This window comes from Myotis brandtii, unplaced genomic scaffold (genome assembly GCF_000412655.1).
Source record: "Myotis brandtii unplaced genomic scaffold, ASM41265v1 scaffold196, whole genome shotgun sequence".
Classification (NCBI taxonomy): Eukaryota; Metazoa; Chordata; class Mammalia; order Chiroptera; family Vespertilionidae; genus Myotis; species Myotis brandtii.
This window is the reverse complement of record NW_005357311.1, coordinates 3,569,050-3,591,150: the sequence shown is the minus strand read 5'-3', so window position 1 is coordinate 3,591,150 and position 22,101 is coordinate 3,569,050. Positions and strand designations below refer to the sequence as shown.

The window sequence follows — 22,101 nt, the reverse complement described above, 5'->3', positions numbered from 1 at the left end:
TTGACTCTAACAAAGCCACAGCTCCTGTCGTCCCCAGGGCCCTGGCAGTGAGTGCCATTTCCAGGCTGGGCACACTCAGTTCTGTTCTGGTCAGGCCATAAGCACGGTCCACGTATTGTGCTAAGTGAAAGAGGTACAGAGTGGAATAGGACACCTGTCCCTGGAGATTAACTGCTACCAAGACTGATGATCTCTGCAAGATCTTCGCCACGTCTGTTCTACACCCTGGGGAGGATTTGGGGCTCTCATGTGGGATTCGCTGATGGCTGTCAATCATGGAGCTGCAAAGTCCACTATCTACCAAGGCCAGGCTGGGGGACTAGAGGAAACAGCAGCTGAAGGGCACAGCTTTGGCTTACCTACAGCTGGTTGTCCCATGTGGAAATGAAGGACTGGTTTTGTCAAAACATCTGATTTTTTTTAAGACGAGGTAGATACCTGGCTTTCCAAGTGAAACATTTCTTTGTGACTGTTGGTAATAGATTAGAATTTTTAAAATTGCTTTGAAACCTTAATGAGGGTTTTAATGAAGGAAGATTGGACAAGTCGTTTTTCTTGGTGCGGGTTTGTCATCAGGAAAACTGGTTCCTATTGTCCCATCCAGGCCTAAGATACCGTGTTTGCCTTTTGAAGACATCAAGTGAATTCTGAGGTGACGAGGTCAGGAGGCAGTGGACCCTTGCCCACCTTGCCTGCACAGGCCCTCTTTAGTGTGGGACAGAGCATCCTCACTTCTGCCTTTCTGGACCATTACTAAATATATCAATAGGGAGTAGATACTTCCAACATTCAACAGATGCTGAATGAGCGCTTGTTCTGTGCCAAGCCTTGTGCCAGGTACCATCCTTTAGCCATCTTGATGTGGATAAAGAGACTTGTTCTTTCCAACTCTGAAATGCAGAGTACTCGGCCCCCTGCTGGTCTCCAGAATAAGGCCTCAATAACTGTTAGCTCTCCTCTCCCCTTCCCTAGGGGGTGGAAGGGGTGCATTCTTGTCCAGCTGCCACTTCAGCAGTTCCCATGTGAGAACAAATGATCTTCCCTTTCCTCCTAGTTCATCCAAGTGCTGTTTTGACTGCATGCTGTGTTTGAGCCAGTAGCCAGCAAACCTCCATCTGGTTTAGGAGATATGGAAGCAGGGATGTGTCTGCAAGTTTTTGCAATGAAACAACCACCCCCACAAGGTGGCCGTTCTCCACCAAGTCTGGCATTTTGATGAGAGGAGCTCTTTTTCTCATCTCTGACAACTGACTGCTGCTCCCCCACCCCCCTTCATCCTCTGTGGCCTGAGAGAGATTAAGGATGGTTGGAATTCGGGCCGGAGTCATTAAGTGTTCTCACCCCTTAGAACAAAACACATGACATAAGCCAGGCCTTTCTGCAGAGCAGCAGACCATCATGTGACTTGCTGCACTCGATCGTTTCAGTTCCAGAGTTGAAGATAAGGACATTGCGGATAGGAATGATGTGGGAGGACATTTAGCAATATGCCCCCTTTTTTAATTTGGGGGGGGGGGAATTCAGAAAGGAGATGGCTTCAATAATTCCGTCATTATACATTGTACACATTGGAAGTTAATGGTGTTGGAATCTGGAGCTCAACATGACAGCAGTCAAATTGCAGTCTGTCTGCCATAGGCATCAGAGTTACTGAGTCCACAGTTGCTTCTTTATAACTTAGTCACATTGATTTATTAAATTGTTCTCTGTTTCCTAAACTTTTTGTTGATAGATGCATTTGGTTCCTCATATTAAACTAGTATTTACTTTTTCCCCCTAATGTATCCAAAGCATGCATAATTTCTTCTGAAGAATAATTTTCTTGATTAATAGTGTTTTCCATTCATAAAAGACAACCAGTTTTCTTTAAAGAATTAACCATTAACATGTTTCATATAGAGTGTGTGTGTGTGTGTGTATATGTATGTATGTGTTAAATCAGTTCCTGGAAAAAGTTTCTTAGTTCCTTTTGCTTGTGGGTTAAAATCTGTCATCCATAAGCCAGACCCAGAATGACAGCATAGCAATTAGATTTCTGGAAACCTAGGTCATTGTGTGTATTTGTGTGTACACGCACATATTTTAACTCTATGCCATAAGATTTTTTTAAAAATTGGATAAACTGATTTCTGCCTGATAAAACACAATTTAGCAACTGCTAATTGCTGGATTTTGGGGTGATTGATTTTGCAGAAGTAAGTCCCATTTCTCTTTCTAACCTTTGGTTTCTTTCTTTCTGATGGCTTAAATTGATAAATTTTAAAGAGTTGTCATATTTCTGCAACTGGTTTATTTGTGTGTGTGTGTGTGTGTGTGTGTGTGTGTTTATTCACAAGTGTTGTATAGAGTATGTTAGTGTTCATAATGCAGAGAAGACTCCTGTGCAAGTTATCCCAGCCTTCTAATTCATCTTTGGAAATGTGGTTGGGTGTCACATTTTTATTGGACACCGCCCTGGAGAAATGTGTCAATGCTGAGAACGCACAACTGTAAACTCATCATCTTTAAAGAGTTCATTACATTTGTAAAATCTCAAGCCCTGATTATGCACAACAGCAGACTCGTGGTCATTTGCCTGCAGCTCGGAATGTTTATATTCCACAGAGCCCCTCTGAGGAGGAGGGGAAGGAAGTGATCATTTCATATCAGTTCTGAATTTTGCATACTTCGTGTTTATATACTCAAGAGTATATGAACTAATGCAGAAATATCCCCCCCTGGCCAATTACTACAGGCTACCCTAAACACAGCATTGGTCGTCCGGAAATAACCTGGCTTTCTTAATGCGTTTTGGGTGCATAAAAACCAGTGTGCCTTCTTCATTACTGCACAGCACCTTTATAGTCTGTTATATAGTCTGTTAGCTATAAAGTGTGCAGGTGTTGGGTATGCATATATATGAAGTGCTGAAGACTGTAGGTTACCACGTATCATTTGCTCATTTGTAGCTTTGCACAGAATCTTTATTCTATCGGCCTCATATGCAGATAGATCTATTTGCAGAAGGGGGGCAGGAGGGAGGGGAGTGTATTTGAGTCCATCTGTTCCATTTCTCCTGGAATATAGATTCTGAGGGATATTATGGTAGTGGGGCTTGGGGAGCAAGGGGTATGTGCGGATGAGGGTAGGAGGCTGTGAACTCAGTGGGAGGAGGAGTCCCTGATGGAAAAGTCTTCCAGACATCCAGTTCAAGGGGAGTTTGTAACTACTTTCTGCTGGACATAAACCAAGCCTCTGAGGGTTCAGTGAGCTGGTCATTTCCATGATAGGATCAGTTGTTTTACTAAAAGTAACCCTGAGGTAGCTGCTGCTGTCGTTGCCTACATAGTGTGTCACTGGATTTTGGATGGTGGAAGCTTGAAGTCCTGGAAATGGAGAGAAAGGGGGAGGGAACCACCTCTCCGACCATGTTGTCTCCTCCTTACCCTCACCACATGCAGCCCCTGACCCCAATGACCCCACAGGGGCCATCCAAAATCAGGTTGCCTCCAACGCCAAGTGTCTCCTATCCAAACTGGGTCTCTAATTTTTTTTTTGCCCTTTATCTTGTTTGTTTCTCTGCTGATAAAGAAGAGGAGACTATGCCCTGATGAAGATATGGAAACTATTGAGAACAGCCAATCCAGATTACATTGCTGTTTGAAAGCTCCCTTGTAGATTAGTGCATTTGCCCTCTTAAAAGTTCAATGAGCTGCTTTTTCCATGTGTTCCTGTGAATAATGCCTGTGTCATGGCCTCAGTGGGAAAGAAAGGGGAAAACAAGGAAAAGAGAGAGCACACTTTGTTACTACAAGTGTTCAGGAGTCACGTCAGTGATGTAATGCCGTCATTATTTCTTCTTTTTAAAAAATATTTTATGGTTATGCTTTTGAACAGAGAATTATACAGAATCTAGGTCCCTAATATTTTGTGTGTGTGTGACACACAAAGAGGATAGAGCATATATCAATACTTTAAATTATTGCATGAGAAGAACATGGTGTTTTGTGTTGTATAAAGCTAATGGGTGAATGCATCCTACTGGGGTTTTATGGGGTTTCTGTCACTTTTCAATCTCAGGGATCAGACAGCATGCTAGGCACACAGGATACTCCACTACCTTTCAAAAAAAAGCATCAGAGGGACACAAGCTCCCAACCCCTGGCAATAAATCAAAATTTAGCAAACTTTCTCTGAAAAGGGGCTGATAGTAAGTATTTTAGGGGTTTTTTGTATGTGTGGGGGTTTTTTTTAATTCTCACCCAAGGATAGTTTTTTCATTGATTTTTAGAGAGAGAGGGAGGGAGGGAGGGAGGGAGGGAGAGACATCAGCATGAAAGAGACACCTCGACTGGTTGCCTCCCACTTGTGTCCTGACCAGGGGCCAGGATCGACGCATGCCTGTGGCTGGGAATGGAACCCACCACCCTTTGGTCCGCAGGCTGACACTCCAACCACTGACCCAAACCAGCCAGGGCAGTATTTTAGGTTTTGTTGGCCATACAGTATCCCGCATATTACAATGAAACTTGATTTGTAAGCACTGAAATCTAAATTGCCACATGTCACAGACTATTATTATCACTTTAATTTAGCCCCATCACTTAAACAGGTTAAAGCCAGTTTTAGTACACGGGCTGCAGCAGGTCCGTTTTGGTCCTGTGGTCGCAGTATGCAGCCCCCCTGTTCTGGATGTTAGCAACATCTCAAGACAAACCCACTCACAGTGCAGACGTTAGCGTGAGGGTGGCCCATCTTCAGAATGGACAGGATGGGAGGGGGCAGCTCTCAGGCATTTGTTGCTGGGTCTGGAAAGGCTACGTGAAGAAGTGGGATTTCAAAACTATTTCAGCACAAACACAAAAATCCTCTTTCTCTTGCGTGAAACAGTTTCTGACAGTGAGGATTACCTCTGAAATCTACTGAATATGCAGATACTACCACCTCCCTGGGTTCCTCTGTGCCTCCTCCCACCTTCCTGAAACATCAGTGGGGTCCCTACTGTGTGGAGCACTTGGTTAGACATCAGGGACTGGAAGACTGAACAGCACAGAGTGTCCACAGCCCGCGGGCAGAGCCGGAGGAGTGAGTGGAGGATCTCACACACAGGCCGGCAGCCTAGCCCGTGGGGAGGGAGGCACAGCATGCCACTTCCCCCCACATCCCTGGCACCAGCTGCCCAGACCTCATCCCCCGCTCGCAGAGAGAACCTCACCGGCCAGTCCCAGCTGGATGGGTCATGATTCAGGGTAGCTTGACATGAGCAGACACAAGATCCTTGGTTCCTCCTAGTTGGCAACTTGGACTGATGGAAAGGCCGTCTAAGTCACTCTGTATTTTAAAGATCCATCCAGAAGGGTTTTACCAGGCTTTGCTTTGAGCCATTGGCTCTCCCTTACGCAGCCTGATGCACATTTCTTTTCCTTAGTCTGACCCCTCAAATGATAAGTACCTGAGGCGATGGCAGGAAACCATCGCCCTGTCCATCTGCGCCTGTTTCTGGACTGGCACAGTGAGATGGAGCTGGAGTCGCTCTGAAATCATTTTCATGAGCATCGCCCTCCTTGGTTGAGCGGTACTGTGGCACCTTGAAAATCGCAGGTAGAATCTTGTTTTGTAAATTAAGTCACTGAGTAAACAGCCTAAGCCTTTTTGCTTGTTAAAGGAATACCATCATGAGTTCTGGACACAGCAACCTCATAGATCCACAGTGCGCCATCGAGGGGCCACCCCAGGCTTCTGTCTGTTCATCGTTAAAATGATGGGCTTTGAGTAAATGATCTCTCAGCCTGTGCTTCACTGTACTGCTTAGCTTTTGTGTCAGAAATGTATTTTTAAATATTAGTTTTCCTTGAGGTGGGACTCACCTTGTTCTCATGAAATGAGGTAGAAGATGGTAACATCTTATCCCACTATGGAGTGTTTAGTTTTTTAGTGGACCTACTGCACTCTGGGTTCGGGCTACACCAGCCTCCCATGTCAGCCCATGCTTACCATGTGGGAACTTTAGCTTCCCTACTGCTTCTCCTTTTGCAGCTCAGTATCTGTGAGATGAGCAGCGAAAGTTTGGGAAACAAAATGCCCTGGCCAGGGGGCGGGTTGGAAAACACAATTATGGGAATTATTACTCTTCTCATTTAGTGTAATTATAGAGTATTATTTTTCCGAAGAGCCCCACAGAAAGGTTGAACTGGTTGGGATTATTTATTCGAGGGAAGAGAGGACTGGAGAGGAAGAGGACAATTCAACAATGGTTTTGAATATGAACACAGGAGATTAAGAAATAGGTGGGAGAGGTCTAACTTAGATGTGAGGAAGCCATGCCTTCCTTAGGGGAGGTCTGGGTGGATAGGGGGCTTTGATGACCTTCCTGGAGCCAAAGTCTTGCTTTCTGATTTCCATTATGCACAGTAGGGACTGCCTATGGGGTCAGAGCGGCAGATCCACAGGCCTGGACTCCCAGGATCCCTGCATCCTGACATAAAGGAAAAGAAACGTGGCAAATGTCACTGGAAGGAAGTCTGCAACCCCAAAGGAAAGAGCCAGACCTGGGGATGTGGCAGGGGTTTGATTGGAGAATAATTTGCTCTTAGTTGGGCAACCCTGGGCCTGGAGGTGGTGAGGATTTCTGAAGCCAGCCTCACCTCCTGAGCATCAGCCGATGGGACCCTCCCCTGTCCGACTCTGTCCCCCATCCAACTTGTGTCTGCAGCAGGCGGGCCAGGCTTGCTATGTTCCAGAGGCGACTCCAGCTCCATCTCACTGTGCCAGTCCAGAAACAGGCGCAGATGGACAGGGTGATGGTGTCCTGCCAAAGCCTAGTTTCCAGCACACACTATATGCTCACCTGCATGTGGTGACTACATAAATGAATGAATGTGGGCGAGAGAGAAGATGTACAGTCCATAGTGAACAAACTCCCCAGGTATTTCAAAGCCATGCAGGTCCCCTGCCAGAGTGTCATACCATCCCTCTTGGGTGTCACACGCCCTGCTGGAGTGTCACACTCCCTTGGGAGTCACTAGCACTATGGTCAGAAGCACAAGACTGAGAACAGAGGCCAAAATTCAAATGCTTCTGGACAGCCAGGTCCCTAATGGCAAAACAGACTTGACTGGTAGGACAGTGGGAATACAGTGTTCTTTAACAAAAATCAAAAAACACGGGAACTCTAGATTTGGGTATAAAATCTCTCAATTTTTAAGTGTTGACGACACAATGTATTTTAAAACACAATGAGGGCTAAGGAAACATATTTATTTGCACTAGTGTGTGACTTTTCCCTTTAGAATCATAGAATTAGATTCAAATCCTGATGCTTGCTAGCTGGTGACCTTTGCAAGTTACTTAACCTTTCTGAATTTTAATTTTTGCCTCACAAATGTGCAGGTAAGGATTACTTCACAGCATAGCTATGAGGACTAAAGGAAAATATGTAAGAAATTTTTATAGTGCCTTGTATGCAGAGTACTTAATAACTACTTAACAATGTATTAATATATAATTATATTAGATTGAACCATATGAAATTGCTGTTATACACGTGGATTTGACCTATAAAAATGGCAATTTCATATGGTTCAACATATTAGTAATATAAAATTATATCCTGTGGACATTATTTTATTATTATTAACATGTTAAGCACCAAGCCTGTTTTGTCTTCCTTTCCGTTTCAGTCACCAGTGACTGACATGACGCTTAACGTGTTAACATTAAGCTTTGCCACCCACTTCCTAAACACATACTTTGTTTTCTTTATTTTGTTTTATTTTTTCCTTAAACATATACTGATGTGTCCTGCTGTATTTCCCCCACAGCACTTACCTGTTGATCATACTCAATGACTTATTTATTATGCTTATGGCTTGTAGCCTGTCTGCCCCACCCTGCTGGTATATACGCTTCATCAAGGCAGGGATTTTGCTCTCTATTTTGTTCATCATCTTTCTCTGCCCGCCCCACCCCACCCCAGCACCTACAAGAGTAGCACATAGTAGGCTCTCTGTAAATGTGTGTTGAATGAATAGACTGATGTACCGGCCTTCCCAGATTGAATTCAGTCCACCATGGACACCCTCCTTGAAGCCTTGCAGGTTTGAGGGAGCTATTGGTTGGCACCATTCTAAATAAAACAAATGGAATTTCTTATAATGGTGGGCTTTTCAGGACTTTGACTCTTGAACTCAAGTATAAGAGTAGTAAAAGGATGCCTAAGGATTATGTGCCCCCAAATCTGAAAACCTGAATTCAATTAGTTAGATAAATCAACAAACCAAAAGCATTCATGGTATTTTTTTTTTTCGGTTTTACACATGAGTTTTGTAGTTACTGCTGTATTTTTTTTAAAGATCATCAATTGTATTTGCCCTCGGATAGAAGAAAATTAGCTTTATAAGATAACTCATTGGCAGTACAGTATGCTTGCACTGTGTGTACCCACACATATATTCAGTAGTAAAGCTAATGAAGTGAAAGAAGTTGAGTTTAAAAGTCCCACTAGTAAAGGGCAGGCCTGACAAGTCCAGAGACCCAGGAGAAAATGGTGGCATTGTCTTTTGAAGGAATGTCAGAGGAGCCTGTGTACAGAGGAAAGTGCTGATAAGCGGAATGACAAAAGCTGGTTTCATGAGTGATTCCCAGCAGCCAGGATTCGCTTCCAGCTGATTGCCCTGCTATTTTCGGTATTCCCCCTATCATGACTGAATACACAGAGCTTGACTGGAGGCCACAAATATGGTAAGTCCTGGGGAATTCTGGGAGGTGCCACATTATTTGTAAGGCACCTTCTGTACTCTTGTCTGCTCCACCCCCCTTTAAAGAGTTAAGAAAATTCTGATCAGCTTCTACCCCTTTACTAGGAGGTCGGGGAAACCTTTACATTCCCCAAGGCAGATATTTTTAGACTCGATGCTCTGCCCAAAGTGTTAACTAATTGAGTTATCAGGTTTCATACTTGGCCACACAGAATGGCAGTGGAAGAGGGAGAGACCTTCCCAGAACAAGTAAGCATTTACAGTTTCGGAACGAATTGCATTTTCCTTATAGAAGTGCTGCTTTGGCCTGGCTAGTCGAACCTTTTTAAAAATGTTGGCTGCTGGATAGGAAGGAAGCTGGCCTGCCTGCACCATGGATCGCCTCATTCAGTGTGTGGGGGACAGTGGGCTGTCCTTTCTTTCTGTTTTGCCCAGAACTGGATTCTAGGTACGTTTTTACCTCTGATGTCATTTGGAGTGTGTCTGCTCAGGCCTGTCTTACGAGGATGTTTAAGGAAATACAAAGAGATGGTGAGTGGTTCGGGGTGCACTCACTAAGTGGACCCAGGAGTGTAAGAAGGTTTAAGTCTTCCCACTTTTCTCAAGAGAAGTCTGCGGGCTAACTTCTTTCTCTGGTACATTAATCGCAAGGGGGAAAATGGCATTTTAGAGTTCGGAGAGAAAACACCATAGAGTTAAAATTTGTTTTGGAAACTCATATAAATGGTAGATGGAAGATGTAATTAGAGGTTGGAGATTATACTTTTATTTTTTTTAACAGATTTGCACATAGCTATAAATATGTCATCTCGTTTAGTCATTGTAAAGAATCAGCACAGTGAGCCAGTTTTCCTTTAAGGGTTACTACATGAGAAGTAAGAGTAATATTTGCTTTATATTTATAAAATTTTGAAGTTAGAGTCTAAGGGGTTCATAGAATACTGTTTAGGTTATGGAATAGTTCAAGATATCATGTGATCTCTTGTTTTTGTCTCTTCGGTTAGTACCAGTTTAGCTATGAGAACATACATGTATTATGTGTTATTTGCTATTAACACAATATATTAAATCTTGAGCATAAAAATGAACATTCTGTTAGCAAAGTTGAATGAAATGGTCATAATGACTAGAAGGGGACATTGGTGATAGGTCTAACATCAGATAGGCAGCTATGCTAATGGTTTTGACAAGAGAACTGTCATTTCCTAGTGTTACCTTATTTGAAATAGATTCAGTTTTAATCTTTGTATTCTTAGAGATAGGTTAATCTTTTAGCAAAGAATATTCTTTCATGGCTTTTCCAGAATGTTGCTGTATTCTAGGGTAGACATTTGAGATTTTAATCTGAATGAGATTTTGCAAACATCCTGGGTGCCTCAGGAAAAAGCCTTTGCAGGTTAAACTTTGAGATTCACAAATGAGATAAAACTATTGTCCATGAATCCCAGACATTCATTATAATTTACTAGTAATATAAGTATATTGGTAGATGAGTCCTAAAAATCATGTCACTCTAAAAATAATCGACTCACCCACCGAGAACTCTGTGCTGTGTTGAAGGTTGAATTGTGGGTGTACATTCTGTTCCATTAGTTGTGGAACTGGAAACTTTACATATAATCATAATGACATTTGCTGATTACCCAGTGAGGTTGGCTTTGAGAAATATTAATAGCTAGAAAGTTTTGAGTCAAGTGCACATATAATATAACAAATCTTGCAGAATGTACCTGACAAGCTTTGGCTTTTTAGGAATTAATGAGTTAATTAAAAAAGAAAATTGGAGATCTGAAAGGAAAGCTCCAATAAAAGCAGACCATGTTGTTTCTGCCTGATATCAGAATAGATCAACTAAATGGTGAAAGCATTTGATCTCAGCCCATATGTGCAGCGTTTTCTGTTTTGCTGGGCATGCTGTTTAGAAAAAGAAGTTGTAATAAAATGACAGACTGCATTTTAAATTATCCTGCCCTAAGCAGTGACTCTGGAAGGGCAGTGACCCGACACATCACACAGAAGTCCCGTCACAACAGAGTAGCATATACTGTTGCTGCACTGGGTTTAGCTGGACAATGAATAAAAATTATCCGTCTCCTGTTTTCATCTCTGACTTCAGTGGAAGACTGAACAGTCTACCTGCATGAGCTGGACTATGGATAAAATCCCTGCAAAGGGGGTATAGTAAATAATTACATTTTCACACATGCTCATTAATGTGTAGCAGTAGGAGTACTGCTTCTATTTGGCTTGTGGTTTCTATGGTATTGTTTAGAGATTTTTCTATAGGTTAGCTTAGTCTGTTTTGGAAGAAACTTTCAGTAATTTTACAACTTGTTATTGTGAACATTTATAGCACAAACCTTCTAGAAAAGGAGATGTATGTGTATCTTTACCAATTTTAGAAACACTTCTGGGTGGTTAATAATCAAGTATTTATGGAAGAACTAGTTCTGCCATAAATGATTGATGAAAATTTAACTCTTAAACTTGAATTCTTAGATAATGCTCATTTTTTAAAAAGCTAGACTCTACTATTGAGCAAAGCTCGAATTAATACAATTATAAGGGCATTTTAGAGGCAGCTAAAGATCTTTCAATAGCTGGGAATTATTTTTATTTGTAAAGCTACTCATATAGAAATTCTTGCTATTTCGTTTTGTCTTCCAACTCAGATGTGTCCTATTTTGTTTGTTCTGGTTTTCAATAATCAATTAAAATGCATATTTAATTATTGGTAAAATCCCTAATTTTATTGTTGATAATTTTTACTTAAGGATGTTGGGGCCAACTAGGAAAATTTCTACAGTCAAACTCAAGGAATCACTAAACCTGTCTTTTTTGCTGCTGAGGCTATCTGTAGTTTCTTGTTTTGAAGTGGAAATTTTAAATTATGTAATATGATATTTGCTTATCAGCTAACTCTTCTGTGAAAATACAAATATGCCACCTCTTCTTATAAATTTGGGTGATAATCAAGTTTAAGAAATATTTATAAGACAAAAGAGAATTAAAATCTTAAGTGTCATGTCTTTTGGAATAGTCATAAAGTAAAATATATTTGCCAACTCTTTATCCTAATGCAGATATGTGTTATTTTTTACTGTTGTCCTCAGACTATATTATAAAATCTAGTAAAAATTAAACTGTCTTATTAGAGCATTGATAAACTTATTAGAATATATAACACATTTTGGGGTAGATAGCTGTAGTTGCTAATTTATCATTTATTAAGCTTAAAACCTAGAAAGAATTTAATTATTTTATTTTAGGAGCCACTTTTGAATATCAGATGGCATAAAGATCTATGTAGACATTCATGAGAGATACTCATTTCTAGAGAATAATTTTGGGAAGTAAATGCCTTTTGTTGTTGTTGTTGTTGGTCAAGTGATGAGTGATGTGGCCAATTTAAAAAGTATAAAAAGTCAATAATGTATAAAATTGCTTTGTTTCAGTTTTATCTAGTCTTGAATTCTTTATTATATTGTGTTCTGACAGCATCATTTTGATATAGTACTGATTTACATGTTTCTCTAATTTAATGATTACTCTGTTATAGTTTGAAAATACATGTGTCAATAAGCAAAATTTTACTTTGAATTCTGTAGCTTTCTAAACACAGACTGTGTCTTTGTCATCTTTTGATCCCCTGCGCCTGGCACATATTAAGCACTCAATAAATAATCTGTTAGAACTTTAAACAAATCCTCATCTTTAAAGAGTGCAGCCTCTTGTAATTTTAAGCATCTCATCAAAAGAGTATTTGAATTCAGTTGCTAGTAAATTCAGTTGCTAGTAAATTCAGTTGCAACTTGGTATTACTTACAAGCTGAAAAGGAGCCCCCAAAATTGAATAGCTTTGATTTAATTTAATGTTTATCCTTCTAGCCACCATTTAGTCTTATTAGAGACAATGGTTTAAAATACATAAATATTTTAAACAGAAAAAATGCACTAATTAACATTCCACTTTAGTAACCAAAATGAGATTGTTTTCCAGTCTAGACGTTTCCCAGAACACAGGATTTGTAAGTATAGTTGTGCTTACACAACAATGACAAGTTGTCTGTAAAGAATTTGTATGATATTTTTTTGATATGGCGGCACCTATTGCAATGGGATGCGTTGTTTATTTCCCACATGTCACTTCCACGAATGTTAAATTGACATTCTGAGGACAGTGTTATCCACTGGAAAAGTGTAATAGCATAAAAGTATTTGGAGTGTGTGGACAAGGCCACTTGGAAGGCTCCATCCTGTCAGGGAGAGACTGAGGCAAGGGGACGAACAGGCAGTAAACAGGCAGTGATTAGCAAGATCCTGGTCTGTACTTTGCAAAAATAGCAGCTCTGCTTTTATTTAGACCTGGCCTTGCTGTTCAACTGTGGCTCTTGCCTAAGTTATTCTGTTAGGCAGAGGTAGGCCTCTGTGCCATGAGGTAAGTCTTTGTTGACAACTTTGTTGTAGACCAGCCACTCGGAGTGTGGGCAAGAACCCCTGAGAGTCCCCGAGGCCCTTCCAGAGCACTCCACTTCCTGTGAGGCCCCCCTTTTCTAACTACATTATCTATCTGAGGCCATATTTCCTTCACATACTCCAAGCTAAACAACAGATGGTCACAAATTGAATGTAGAGGTAGATAGGAGAATCTGCCTTCTATTGTCGGACATTGAGATTTGCAAAACTAGAAAACAGTACATCTTTTTTAAAAATAGTTATGTATTTTTTGTTACTATGTAATAACTATTATGGTAATGTTAAAATAAATAATATATGTTTAATTCTCAGTTTTCTCTTCTAACATAGGAAATAATAATCAAAAGCTCTTCAGAGAACCTCAATACTTTAAGAGTGTAAAGGGACCCTGAGACAACCAAGTTTGAGAACCACTGTTCTAGACAGATTGCAATGCAAACATTCCCTGGCCTTGTTTACCTAGTGACTGAAAGCAATCGTTAAATAAAGTCAAATTCCCGAGTACAGTCTCTGTGTGACCAGTTATGCTCACTGGACTCTCATGACCATGGCCATAGCCATAGCCACGAAAGCTAAAAATAATAATTTAAGAAATGTTTAACTGATAATAAGGTATACTATTAATTGAGGGCCAGCTGTGTACCAGGCCATTTCTAACTGCTTTGCATATAGTAGCTCCCTTAATCTTATCAAAACCCTGTAAGTTAAATTTTACGGCTGTTCTCATTTTCAAATTGGGAGACTGGTACAGCCTGTTTACGCGCCTTGTCCAAGGTCACATGGTTTGTAAATTGCAGAGCCAGGTTTTGAACTGAGGCATTCTGGCTCCAGGGTCTGAACTCTGAAATCATCAAACTATACTGACTTGCTGGTAGATCACTTTCTATCTTCAAACACTTAAAAAATATGTATGATATGCTAACCCTGATTTAGCACCTTCATTTTTATACAGAAAAGGCAGCTCCTTAGATATGAGTCTACTCCCTGCATTAGCTGTGCGAGCTGGGTATTCCAAAGTCACCTACCATGTTGTAACTACTAATAACTATATATTCCAGTGGTTACCTCAACAATGGGATTAAGTCTATTCTTTTGTGTTTCACTTTATGTAATAAACACATCCTTCTTTATTATCTTTACTACATGTTTTCATTGTACTTTGTCTTCTGCACAAATGGGCACTACATGCTTTTTCTCTCCCATTTTATTGCACTCAATGTAAAGTTGTTAAGTCTTCTATTTATAAATCTTGTTCAGGAAACATATAAATGTGGCCTGAAGATTATTTAAGATTCACAAATCAGCCTACCAATCTGTATACCTATCTATCTACCTCTGAGTTCTACTAGTTACCTAGTCTAGTTTTAAATATATTCTTTATTCATTCAAATATGAACTTCTTCAGCTATGTTTTCACTAAGAGCTACTAAGATCTCCCAGTTGATCATAGACGCAGGTGGAAATGAGCAATTTAAATGGAAAGAGCAGTAGCATTTGGTATATTGGTTTTAAAACAAATCAGTATGGAAACATCATTACCACAAGCCCCTGAAAAGGCCTATAGTTTCACATACCAGCAAGGCTCCAGCTGCACCAGCTGGCACACATCCTTGTAGGATGATACATTCAAGAACCTTTCCTCTCACTAACGCCTCCTTTCCCTCTGGTGCCGTGGGCCTCACCCTTCAATTCCTCTGGGCTTTCAAGCCCAGGCTTCTAATTATCTGACCAGGAAGCTCAGTCCAGTGTATTGTGATTTCCTGGCTGATTCCCACCATATAAAGTATATTTATGTGTTAGAAGAAAATAGTTATGTTCACAGTATTGTCTGTCCACCTAAAAACCAAGCTATTTATTTCCTGGTATCAAAAAGAAAAAAAAAACTGTTGGGAAAATGTTTGTCTACTTAAGTAAATTCTTTCTCTTTTCTCCTGATACCTAGACCAATTTTAGCTTATCACTGTTTTCAGTTGCTATATTTAAAATGTGAACAGTTCCCTGGATTAAATATTTTAGGACGCATGCCAGTACCTCCTACATAATAAGGATCCTTAGGCATGAAGCCCTGACATCCTTTTTCTGATTCATAACATACCAAATAAATGGAAAAATCCCAAACAGTTGACATGTTTTATATAATCTACCATGTGTAATGCCAGAAGTAACTGCTATGCATTTCCTAAGTGATACGTAGCAATATCTTAGTATTACAAAGTGCATTTGTAAGGGACTCTGCAGTTTGTTGTTGTTTAGGCAAGCTATGCAAAACTTGGTATTTGTTGTATAGACAAAGGTGCCCACAGACTCTCCAAAGTTGACTAAATAATACTGTTGCATTGGGGGCTTCATTTGCTGTCTAAGAGACAAAGCTGTCTGTGGTTTTTAGCTCTCTTCATCTGTGAGGTGTTGGTCACGATGTTTACATGTTTCCCCAGGGTACAAGGGATAACTGTCAGGAAGAGTTACTACATGGATAGTATTTGGGGGGAAAGAGGGTTGGACCAGGTGACCTTGGAAGTCCCATTCAACCTAGGAGTCAGGCAGGAAAATCTTTGGCTAAGTACTTTTACTAGTTCAAACCATAAAATTCTGCACTAATTCATTCTTTAATTTTTCTTCTATATTAGCTGACATTGTATTAGTTTCAGTTGTACAACATAGTAATTAGACATTTATATACCTTATGAAGTGATTGCCCTGATAAGTCTAATACCCAAATGACACCATACATAGTTATTACAATATAAATGACTAAATTCCCTATGTGGTACTTTACATCCCCATGACTGATTTTATAACTGGCAATTTGTACTTCTTAATCCCTTCACCCTTTTTACCCATTCCCCAACCCCCCTCCCAACTGGCAGCCATCAATTTATTCTCTCTATGAGTTTATTTCTGTTTTATTTTATTTTTTAGCTTTCACAAATACTAAATCCAATGGTATTTGTCTTTTCTCTGTTTGACTTATTTCATTTAACATAATACCCTCTAGGTCCATTGATGTTGTTGTAAATGGTGAAAATTTTATTCTTTTTTATGACTCAGTGATGTTCCATTGTGTATATGTACCACATCTTCTTTAGCCATTTGTCTACTGATAGGCACTTACATTGCTTTCATATCATGGCTATTGTAAATAAGGCTGCAGTGAATATAGGGATGCATATATCTTTTCTAATTGATGTTGAGGACCTGAATAATCATTTCTTCAAAGAGGATAGCCAATAGACATATGCAAAGATGCTCAACATCACTAATCATCAGAGAAATGCAAATTAAAACCACAATGAGATACCATCTCACACCTGTCAGAATGGTTGCATCAATAAATCAACATTGTTGGCCAGGATGTGGAAGAAAGGGAACCCTCATGCACTATCGGTGGATTTATATATTGGTGCAGCCACAATGAAAAACAGTATAGAGGTTCCTCAAAAAATTAAAACTAGAACTACCATATGACCCAGTAATTGCACTTCTGGGTATTTATCCAAAGGTATTCAAACACTAATATATGTACCCTATGTTCACTGGAATAATTCATTCTTGTCCTTGTAACCTGAGGTACTGGGACAAACATTAAATCCAGGAATCCCATGTTCTGTTTTTAGCCATTTCCTAACTAGTTAAGCAAATCATACCTCTCTGTGATTCAGTTTCCTGTTTATACAAATAGAGATGATTTGGTGATCTCTACACATCTCAAAAAATAAGATGTGTATTTTTGTTGTGTATACAAAACTATATATTAAGACTAAGATATACTAGTAACTATTACCATATTGAATCTTTGCTTGCAGTTCACTAGTTCAGGGCTATGAACCCTGAGATAATTTAGTCAGTATAATCTTTTGACCTGTTGAGGTGAGTGAGTTGAGGATCTGTACATGTCCCTCAGGTCCCTCCTGGTATAACACAATAGTAAGTGAAGGCATGGTGAGGCACATGTCAACTGATCCAAGGGATTGGGGAGCCTGATCGTTTAAGACAGCCACTTCCTTGGATAAACAATGGGGTACAGATTATGCATTAAGTATTTCATAGGCAGCCTTGGTCACGGGAGAACAACAGAGACTTTCTTAAAAGACATGTTCATATGGGAAATAATTGAGACAGAAACAAAGAAAGAAAAGAGAAAGGAATAATGGATAACGAGAAATAATACGACCTCAATAGCTCTATATTTTTGTTCTGTACTCGCCTTCTGCCTCATAAATAGAAAAGACACCAGTCATATGTTTAGGAGAGCCTGTCATCCACAAAATTTACCTGGCACCAACCAACATCAACTGCTATCTATTTTATGCAGTCTCCAATTGCATTCTTGTTTTACCTCAACAGGGAAAATAATTTCCTAACATAAAAGTAATTAAAAGGGCTAACTCTTCCTCATATCAATATTCCATTTTTGTAGATTAAGATAGAAAAACATAGAAAATTCTCCAGGGATGTTATATGTTCTGAATTGCTGAGCACTTACACTACTGCAAATAGACTTGTTTTTGCCAAAGCAATGTATAGCATTTCTCTTGTGCTTCTTTGTCCCAAGAGGTAACCAGAAACTTGCCCAAACACAGCGGAGGTTTCAAACAAGCCTGGTCATGAATACACCTGCAAAACATATTTCTCAGAAATAATTTCTTCATCTATGGCTGGTTTTCCAGGCTTATTTATTTGGATTTTCACCTTTCAGAATAATCGGTGTTTTACAATGTTAAAGGTTAATGTGTCCCTCTTGTATAAATTCATTGTTATGCAAGACAACTTACCATGTCCTAAAATTCCTTGGATAGAATAAAGTAAAAGACTTCATTTTGTTTTCATTTAAGTTTCAAAAATATTTTTGGATAAAGAGCTACACCTCTTTCTACATCTTGTGTTAAGTAGCCTGGCTACAATAGAACTTTTTAGGAATACTTTCTCATTTTTGCTCATTTGGGAAAGACACTATTTACCATGAACTGTAAGATACATTCACGTTGCACAGTACTGTGGAGCTTCTTGGGGAAGGAGGGAACCCACCTGTCATTTAGTCTATCTCATTCTATCTGAAGTCTATTGAATTTTTCAATCCCTAACACCATTTATAGCATTCTACCTAACACACAATAGTGTTAGGACATGATCTGTGAAGCACACTAAGATACCTCGCAACTTCTATAGCATGAGGAAAATTTTTGAAACAAAACTTTTAAGTCCAAATGGTGTTAAATCCTGCCCCATGCTGGGACAAATCAGGACCTGATACTGTTAAGACATACACAGCTCTCCTCCCCAGATCTATATGGTTTTATGTCCTTTGAGAGGCAGCAAAACTGGCTCTTCAAAATTTTACTTGATGTTCTCAGAAGATCTCAGACAAACTCAAGTCAATCCTGTTTTGTAGATGAACAGAATCAACTTTACGTTGAGAAATATTGGAAATACCCACCCAACCAACACCAACACCCAACATGCACTTTTTAGTTTTCCTATGGGAAACTTCTATCTTCTCTGTATTTATTTTTATTTCTAATCAGTCTCCAAAAGAATGTTCAGGGGTCTGAAATCTGGGTGAAAAAAAAGACATTGCAAGGAGCCTGGATTCTGGATCTTCCTTTTGATGTAAACCAGATCTAGTAGACAGACTTGATGAGGGTGGGTTTTATCGGTATAGCAAAGCAGATCTCTTTAAAACACCGCCTTTGTAAAAACAAAAGCCTGCCAGCAACTGTATTTATTTGTATAACCGATTCCCACTCCCCTCGGCTTAAAGATAAAGACGGGAGTGCTGTTTGCCTTTCAGTTTCAGAGGGGCCACTGAGCACAGACACCATGCCGGTTTGAAATGTGCAGCAACAGAACAGGGGCCTTTCTGGCAAAGGGCCCAGTGTCAAGATGCTAACCATGCCTAACATGTGTTAGGGGGCAGTGACCTCATCTTCAGGGATGAACCGAGGTTACTTCCAAGCAAAATCCCAGCAAACAAAGACAGCCTTGTAGCAACGGGGAGGAATCTGTGGAGGCAGCCCCTTGAACCTGAGTGGCTTTGATAGTGATGATTACAGATACGATAGCCTTGAGAAGTATTTTTCTTACTGGTTGAGCCCCTAACACCCTGGACTCTAACTGCTTTATGAATGGAAAATGTTGGTTGATTCACAATAACTGAGTAACCATTAAATTAAAAAAATAGTAAAATCTTAAAAACCCAAGGTCTTCCTAACTAAAAGGGCTCAAGTTTTTTCAAGCACTTGCCATGCAAAAGACACACACAAAATTCCTCCCTTTTTTTTAAGATCTCTGCGCACACACCCCCACCCTACCCCCACCACATACCTAAAAAGGGTCTGTTTGCTAACAAAGACGTAATACCCCCTTGGATGGGAGTGGTGGGGAGCAGCCTCCTAAAGATCTGAGGATTTTATTGACAGGAGGCACATTGTTACATGAATGTCACAGTTGTTTTGAGTTGCGCAATTGGTCACATTCTTTTCAAATTGGTCAGAAATTACATCACTGTTCAAGATATCTATAAAATATCTGCATGTGGTATCTTATTCTAAAATATCTGGAGACGTTGGGCACTATCTGAATGGACGTGTCCCAGAGTATAAGCAGTGATTCTGCTGTAGTTTAGTAGGGGGGGGAAAAACAAAAACATTTATTGCCGCAGGCTCTCTCAATGTAGTTGACTTTTTTTTTCATTGAAAGTTATTTTATTACAAATAAACAAACCAATCTTGGATTTTGAGAAGTTCTGCACAGTGGCTCTATTTATATTTGAAAACTGTAATTGGCATTGAAATCACTAATTAAGGGTCAATGCCATAGAGGATTTAAGGGTGTTCACAAGCAGGCCCCATACTGTGTTAGTTCTCTTCCTGATTGAAAATAATTTACGAATCTGTATTACTTTAGTCACCAAAGGTTAATGGTTAGTGTTACCAAGGAAAACCTCACATCTTTGATTTCTGGCTATACGTGTTTGCTTAACAGGTGGGTGTGGGTGTGGTGGTATTGGAGAGTAAGAGGAAGTACAAATATGAAAGCCAAAACTGTAAAGTCTGGAATTGACAACCATTGACCTACAGATCTTTTTGTCTTCATTTCCTCCCACACTCTAATCTGCCATCAATTAATGGGGCTAAAATATAGATTTAATGATTTTCTTCCATTCCTCAAAATCCTTCACTGTCTCCTGTTATCTTTATGGTGAAGTTAAATCATATTTATCTCTCATTCCAAACCTTCTGTGAACCTCTCCTTTACCATTACCCCCAGGTGACCCTCTGTTTTTTAGGTAGAGATTGTCTATTCATCATTCCTCAAGTTTTTTCATTTCAACATCCCCACCCACTTTCCTTCCTTCCCCACTAAGTCCCCTTTTACAGTCCTACCTCCTCCTCTTAGCTGTCTTCTTAGTTACATCCAGAATGCAGACCTGGCTTTTCCCAATGGACCTGCATGGAGTCTTCTAACTTCCATTGGTTTCTCTACTATTAATTCTAATGTCACCTACTAATCCCAGTCTGCACAGCTAGGTTATAAAATCACTGAAAGCAGTGACTACATACTCACAAGAGAGGCCAAGTAGACATGTCTGCTTCACTGCTACATATTAAACTCTTTTATTGAATAGGAACCCTTAATCCCGGTGATGGAATAAATATATAACATCCACTTTGAAGATTTGTTTTAATTGCATCATTAGAAAAGATGTGTCATTTATTACATCAAGACTCAGATTGTGATTTCACTTTCAGCACAACCTCATTGTGGAGTTTAGAATGTGGATTTAAGAAAACAGATTGATGTGCTTTCTGGATGTGTCTGCAATGACGTACTGGTACTGCCATTCACATTCAAGTGAGCATGTCCACTGTGAGAAGGTCCGAAAATTGGTGTTCCTCCTGGGCCATATTTTCTGATATGTGACCAGAAACCAGGTGGTGTGGTCTATTTGATGCTTCTGGAAATTTATTGGAAGAAACTTTATTAGAGCTATCTCAAAATCTTCTTGAGAAGTAGAAAACATGGTTATAGGAGCTTTTATATAGCAAAATTTTTATCAGTAATTCTTTGGTTACATTTTGAAATGGTTAATGGCCCTGGCCAGAGTGGCTTAGTTGATTGAGCACTGTCTCATGCACCAAAAAGGTCAAAGGTTTGATTCCCACTCAGGGCACGTGCCAAAGGTGGGATGTAAAGATGAGGCCTTGTCTCTGAGCATAAATCCACTGACAGGAGTTCATGTCCTTCCAACACCAGTGCTTTTGCTGAGAGTCCCAGTTTCAGTATCCTCAAAGGAAAACTAAAAATTAAAGAAATCTGAAACAATCTGAGTATAAAATCTTTGATTTTTATTTTCATTCCTTAAAGTCATCTCATCCATATCTGATTCAACAGCAACTTTTTACAGAACTTCTTTCTAATCCATCTTTTTAAATAATTTAATTGCATTCTGACAAAAATATTCTTTCTTTGTATGCTATTTCATAGTGTAAATAATACCACTTTAATTACACAATTACAACAGCCAGAACTGCCATAAACATGTTAGAGAAAAACACAATTGACTTGTAATAGGAGCCAGTGGGTGTATGAAACCAATAGAAAGGTTGTGTGTATTTGGGCATCAGTCCTGTTAGACAAAAGGAATGGTGAATGAGGGAGGTTGATTAAAAGAACAATTGCCATACTCCAGCAACATACTCCTGGGATGCGATATCATACAGCCTTGAATTCAAATTCTGTTTCTAACACTATCTGTCTGTGGGAGATTATGCATCTTCTTGAGCTTTTATTTTGTCTTTCAAAACACAACTGCCAAACGTTGAGCATTATTAATTAAGTTCATATGCACAAAGCACTTAGAGTGCTTGCCTATCTGATGACACTAAGTAAA

At 39.7% G+C, this 22,101-nt stretch overlaps 1 protein-coding gene across 10 annotated transcripts in view; it reads left to right on the top strand.

Moving 5' to 3' along the window:
• Window positions 1-22,101, top strand: part of ANK3 (ankyrin 3, node of Ranvier (ankyrin G)) — a 465,310-nt gene that overhangs the window by 231,008 nt on the left and 212,201 nt on the right. The window contains exon 1 of one of the 10 annotated variants that reach the window (XM_014538722.1): window positions 8,906-8,984. The exons of 8 other annotated variants lie outside the window; for them this stretch is intronic. In XM_014538722.1, coding sequence (XP_014394208.1) covers window positions 8,949-8,984 — 36 coding nt within the window. In that variant the 5' untranslated portion in view covers window positions 8,906-8,948. Of the gene's footprint in view, window positions 1-8,905; window positions 8,985-10,872; window positions 10,912-22,101 lie in introns of those variants that run through there. One more of the 10 variants, XM_014538721.1, reaches the window with a different exon arrangement.